General features: G+C 44.6%; 3 protein-coding genes across 3 annotated transcripts; all 3 read right to left on the bottom strand.

Annotated features, from left to right (window-relative positions):
* Positions 1-331: 331 nt before the first annotated feature.
* Positions 332-586, bottom strand: PHALS_09075 (uncharacterized protein; the record flags this gene model as incomplete). The annotated part of the gene is made up of 2 exons (XM_024724510.1): positions 332-463; positions 545-586. 2 exons carry the CDS (start codon positions 584-586, stop codon positions 332-334), a joined length of 174 nt encoding a protein of 57 aa, XP_024575379.1.
* A 2,446-nt stretch (positions 587-3,032) lies between these two features.
* Positions 3,033-3,569, bottom strand: PHALS_09074 (uncharacterized protein; the record flags this gene model as incomplete). The annotated part of the gene is made up of 2 exons (XM_024724509.1): positions 3,033-3,249; positions 3,448-3,569. The coding sequence occupies 2 exons, from the start codon at positions 3,567-3,569 to the stop codon at positions 3,033-3,035; spliced, it is 339 nt and encodes a 112-aa protein (XP_024575378.1).
* Positions 3,570-4,466: 897 nt separating this feature from the next.
* On the bottom strand, positions 4,467-4,717 carry PHALS_09073 (uncharacterized protein; the record flags this gene model as incomplete). The annotated part of the gene is made up of 2 exons (XM_024724508.1): positions 4,467-4,581; positions 4,659-4,717. 2 exons carry the CDS (start codon positions 4,715-4,717, stop codon positions 4,467-4,469), a joined length of 174 nt encoding a protein of 57 aa, XP_024575377.1.
* Positions 4,718-5,680: the final 963 nt, after the last annotated feature.

Raw genomic sequence — 5,680 nt, 5'->3', positions numbered from 1 at the left:
TCGCTTTGCCTTGATAATCCGAGCCGGTGAAAAATCGGTGGCTTGAATGGAGCCGACCTGAAATTTGGGTACTTTCCCATGAGTTGTTTAGTTATCTGCCGTTAAACCAATTTCTTGCCCCAGAATTGATAATCAAACAACAATTAGACACGCCTGGTTTGCTCATGACAAGCACTGACCTTAACGCGATAACGCGGTTGGTGACTCGAGAGCTGCTGCCCATCTGGAAACAACAACCATCTATGAGAACGCGTTGGTAAGACATCTCTAGAAACGTCCCAGCCAGAAGTCGATGAAAGCACAAAGAGGTTCTGCCGTGAGGCCGTTACTACTAAGCATTCAACTCAATGAGGGCAGGAACATAAGAGATTTCTATTTCTGATTGAGAGGGGTGAGATCGATGTTCTTCAGACGGCGCAATAGCGTGTTGTACTAAAAAGTGATGAGCAAAGAGACCGCACCCCTGGACGGGAAATTACGAACAGTACCGCTGTAAAAGCACAAAATATAGTATTACAACGATGTTACTCGCAGATGTTCGCACCCCAAACCATGCATACTGTGTTCGCTCAAAACGTTTATCCATTTTAAAGTGCGACAAAGCATTGCGGACTAAGCCCGATTGATGTGAGCTTTATTGCCACGGTCTCGACATACACGCTTCCGAAACGTTAAAATTTACAGTGGTTTTCGAAGAGGTATGGCTCGCCATTAGACCACCAGACTTGTTCAAGGATGCGCTAGGTGTCGCTTTGAGCGCGAACTACAGCTTTCGTTTCATAAAAGCCGGTTGAGTGCTGGAAGTGAAGTTTCCCTGAATCTGCCAGAGGGCGATAACCCCCTCATGCTGAGAACAAAGAAGAGATATCTTAACTGCCGTGCATATCGTCGACAAGTCGATATCTTAGCTACCGTGCACTATCGTCTTCCCTGCAAGATGAGGGGAACATATGTTTCTTCCCTACGAGCCCTAATATTCTCGCCTGAGAGGTTGTAGATTAGAGCTGCCGCGCAGACTTGGTTGGCGAGCACTTCCAGGGAATTGTCAAGTCCCATTAGACACCGGGCTGCCTACAGAGATAAATCAGACTTTGTTGTACCTCATGAAGATCGCGGTCAATGATTTTAAGCCATAAAAAATGTACCGCTCTAAGAAAGTAGCCCAGGGTTGTTTTCTGCCAGCTGCGCTTTGTGTGGTGTGGGATATCTGATAGGGCAGTGCAATTGTGACGACGCAGAGTGTTCAAACAAAAGATTGTAATCAAAGGCATTAAAGATGTCAAATATGGATACGATATCCATCTAGATGCCATGCAGTTCGCTTTAGTAAATCCTTAACTTTGTTAAGCCGGGAAACAGAAGCGCTTTGGCGTGGCCATAATGCAACGATAGCTTTGGTGTAGAATACAGAACTGGCTAGATTGTCGAGCAACACTGTGTACTTTGGGCAAAGCCCAAAATATTTTTGTTATTGAGACCCGGTTCTTAAATGAGGCAAACAATAGCAAATGTATGAGCGCTCTTAAAATTTATATATTTAGAGACAGAAATAGCGGTGAAATCTCCTGTTCTCAAAGTGTACTAGTACTAGAGCAATAAAAGACAAGTAATGAGAAATAGCAAATGTGTATAGCGTTGTTTGCTACTACAAGTAAGTGCGTTAATATATCGCAGTCCTCTACGTGAACTCCTGTGGAAACGGGCAACTTCAAGTCGCAAGTCGAAGAGTCAAGTTCTGGATGTATCAAGGATAGCTCATGTTATGATGTAGCCTTACCCCTGCCGTCTGATGCGCCCACTGTGCGGATATTAAGGCTGCAAAGGTTATTGGTGATCAATAGAAATTTACTCGTGAATCTACCGACCAGATGAGTCCTACTTTTTGCAAGTCTCACGTCATTACCTTTGGCAGAAGCAACTACTAAGTATATTCTCGGAGAATGTCTGCATAAGAGTTGCAAGACGGCGAAGTCACCGAAACGACTCGATATGTAGCTGAGTTCATCATCCTTCACGAAAAAGTAAGCTATTTTAGACTCTCGCAGTGTGCTAAGTTCGAAAGAGGGACAGCTGTTCGCAAAAAAATTAGGGATTCTCTTCATTGGCAACCGCCGCAAAAAAAGATTTTGACGCGGTGACAAAAACACACTTTGCATGTTGCCATGGGATCAAGTGAAGCAAAATTTAAACCATATTCTTGAAAGGAATGCTGCATAACAAGTAAAATGGATCTTACCAAGGAAATATATTGACACCCTTGACCATTCCTTCCACGCCAAGCACGAACAAAGTGGGTTTGACAAGAGAAAGCGACCTCACTGATCAGCGCTAACATTTCAAATTAAAGCTGAGCGGAAAGTCGTTAATCGTGCATGTTCATGCTAAGCCATATGCAGCCGTATATCCGATGCAAACGCCAATTCAAAGAAGACTCGGCTGTAGAACAATTAAACTTTGTTATGCACCTTTGACCTAGGTTGTAAGAATTATCAAATGCTGATTCGAGACAGCGATGCCTTTCTCGCAGCTTTGAGTAATTCGATCGGGATAATTCAGTCACAAAAGAGGGACTGTCTAATACACCAGCGACGCTCAATGTACACGCTTCATCCTATTTAATATAAATGTGTTGATGAACCCCAGGTGCCTTTAGTGCTGCCGCGAAGTGGCTTCTGTCTTAGGAGTGCATCAAATTTGACTTGATGATCTCAAGCCTACTACACTCGGATACAAATTCAATGATGTTATCTCAATGAGAGCATCGTGCTTAACGCTTTCTCTGCTAAGATAAATATAAAAAGGCAAACCGACAATACCAGTGGCAGGCGAAGCACATGCGGGATAAATGGCATCATCGAATATATTATTATGCCTACACATGAAAGGGGTTTTGGTTTATAAGACAAAGTTTTGACCGCTCTACTTTAGACCGTTTGCGGTCGTAGCAAAGACGGGATCGAATTGTGTTCTGAACTTTCCAACGGAAATCTTCTGTTCTTTATAGGCTTAATGAAGTCTTAATACGACTTCACTTATAAGAACCAAAGAGATGTAAGCAACTCTATTTCAAGCAGAGAAACAAATTTTAATAACTCGCAGCCGGCCAGTCCCTGCAACAATCCAGAGATCTGGTTCGAAACCTCTGGGGATGTCTCAAGCTGAGCAGCGCTGTAGCGAGTATCATGAAACAAATGCAAAACTGGAATAATATCAGTTTTGGACGCACACGAGGAATCTCGCCCACCTGCACTGATCGATAAGCAATAATTGATCCGCTTTTGGGTTGGCCGGATATGGATTGCTAGCGCTGAATTTTTTATTTGGTAAATTGAAAGAAATAATTTTACAACGAGAACGTATGAGAGTACGAAGTCCTTCTTGGATTGGCTTTGTTGTCGTTAATAAATTGTCGCGATCTCCATTTTTTTATTTTAAAGAGATGCCGACAGAATCAGTGCTGCTATCTTTCCATGATTAATTTGGGCCTGATTCTTTCCAAATTCGACTTGGCTGGCAGAATTAACAGCAGAATCCTGCTGTTGGCAGCAGTCACTTGAGATAGCTTGCATCCACCTTCGTGAAGGTCGTGACGGTTCCGGTTAGACGTCTGCTTTACCGAAGGTGGCTTGTAAGCTGTAAGCGACATGTCGTCTTCAGCCCAGTCTGTGGGATGAACTTGATACTTCCGGCTTCGTTTGATTGACCCATGTGGTGGACACGAATTTGCACGACCCCTGCTGCACCCAGTGCATCCGAAGATTTTGGGGGGTGGTATTCTGCGGGACCCGGAAGCACTTGTCAAGTGCAGCTCTAGCTCTTTGATTGAAGAAAAGACCCGCGTATAAGTGCCAGTTTCACTGTAAGAAGCAGCTTCTGGTTATTAAATCAGAATCGTGCCGTGATCGAGTCTATCAAAGTCGCTGCATCTCTTGCATTCACAAACGAGACTGTTCGGCTCGTGAGCCAGGTCCAGCTCATTGCTTTCAAGCTAAAATTTGTTGTAATACCCGCGGTGGTGTGTCGTGTCACGTTTCGACTTAGGAGCGGAATAAAAATTAGTTATTCGCGGAGCAAAAGTATGATGACTTTTCTCAGTGCACAGCTGTGCAGTATATATCTCGATGAGTGCTACGGCTTCGGGTCTAGACTCATAAACTACTGCGATAATTCTTATCAGAAAATCCTCGGCTCTTCACCAAAAATAGATGTTAGGTCGTCGACCACAAATGCCACATCTTTCTTAAAGCGTTGTCCAGCCATGGTGGCACGCTCCAAAGAGCAATTCTGAATGTGTGTAAGGCTTGTAATAAAATGCTTCGTCAGGTGCAAGCGATAAGAACAGCATTTAATCGCAGTGGGTGCTTTTTAAGAGCTCGACTCTTTTGCAATATCTTCAAAAAGCAGAATTAGCATAAGCCCATTTGTGGTCCATATCTTGGCCGGGTTTTTGGCTTGGCAAAACAAAATCAATAAGCACCTTTAGTTGATACTTTTGCGGCATTGCGGTCACTTAATTGCAGCTTTGATAGGTAAGGTATATCCCCCGGAGCTGTTGCCGCTCCAATTCCGTCAATCGCAATGCTGTGTTACTAGGAGCACTACCAATTTTGCTTACTGTGATGGTTTGCTTTTTCCAACATGAGATCAATGTCACTCACTAGCTTATGAGGTGTTGTAAATCCAAATAGCCATTGCGCTTATTCTCCGACGTCACCATTTCAGGTTGACAAACCCATAGATCTCCGGAGAAATCCGTTTTTTTTGCTCTTTGTCTGTGAAGCGGGGCTGCTGTAGCTATTCGCTTAGAGAAAGCTGACTAGAGTCACCGACCTTACGTTCTATACCAAAACTAGTACGAGTGTAGCGGATCGCAATCCGCTTATTCCAAGAGTACCCAACACCTTAACACAAGGCAAATGTACTCTTCCGTTCTAAACTGAAGCTGTTTTATGTGTGTCATTTGCAACAGAGCCGCCTTTATCTAACGCCTTAGGTGTTCCTAATTAACTTGTAAAATCTAATTAATATGCCAAACTATTGGAAGTGGCTTCTTGTTACGGTGTAGCCACACCATTGTGTGATTACACCGACTTGTGTAATCCACACAATTGTACGGTCACACCATCTTGTCTGACCCACCCTTTCATACCAGGGTACGTTTAACCCCGTTACACTTTCCCCCCATCGAAGTCGTGAATAACCACAATTCACATTGAGAAAAACTATTGCCTCGTACGAGCCTCGCGTGTCTGAAACACCATTACGTCTCTAGGACCATCTTCACGCATTCTCTGCTCAATGAGCCCTGTGTCTTTGACACGAAAAACACCCATCCTCGCTGGCGCCAGCGGGCAGAGTTCTTCTTCGTTCCCTACACGCGGTGCGACTCCAGAGAGTGCATTCACTTCACGGGAAGCACATCTTAAGCCCTCGGCAACCGGGCGTCACACGCCGCGCCCGCCACGGTCGTCGTATTTCCTCGTCGATAATTCCGAGAAATCGACACGATTCGGATACTCTAATCCCAGGATGGGAAGAAGAGGGCGCCAACGACGCGATATGATCCATGCTCGAATCTTGCAGACATCGTGTCCGTTTCCCGACCTCTTGACTTCCAGGGAAAGTGGTTTCATTACCAATCGCCTCGACGAGGCACAGGGGCAGCAGCTGAAGGGGTCCA

Source organism: Plasmopara halstedii (genome assembly GCF_900000015.1).
Source record: "Plasmopara halstedii genome assembly, contig: Scaffold_350, whole genome shotgun sequence".
Lineage (NCBI taxonomy): Eukaryota > Oomycota > Peronosporomycetes > Peronosporales > Peronosporaceae > Plasmopara > Plasmopara halstedii.
The sequence above is the reverse complement of the archived record's forward strand: the minus strand, read 5'-3'. Positions and strand labels throughout refer to the sequence as shown.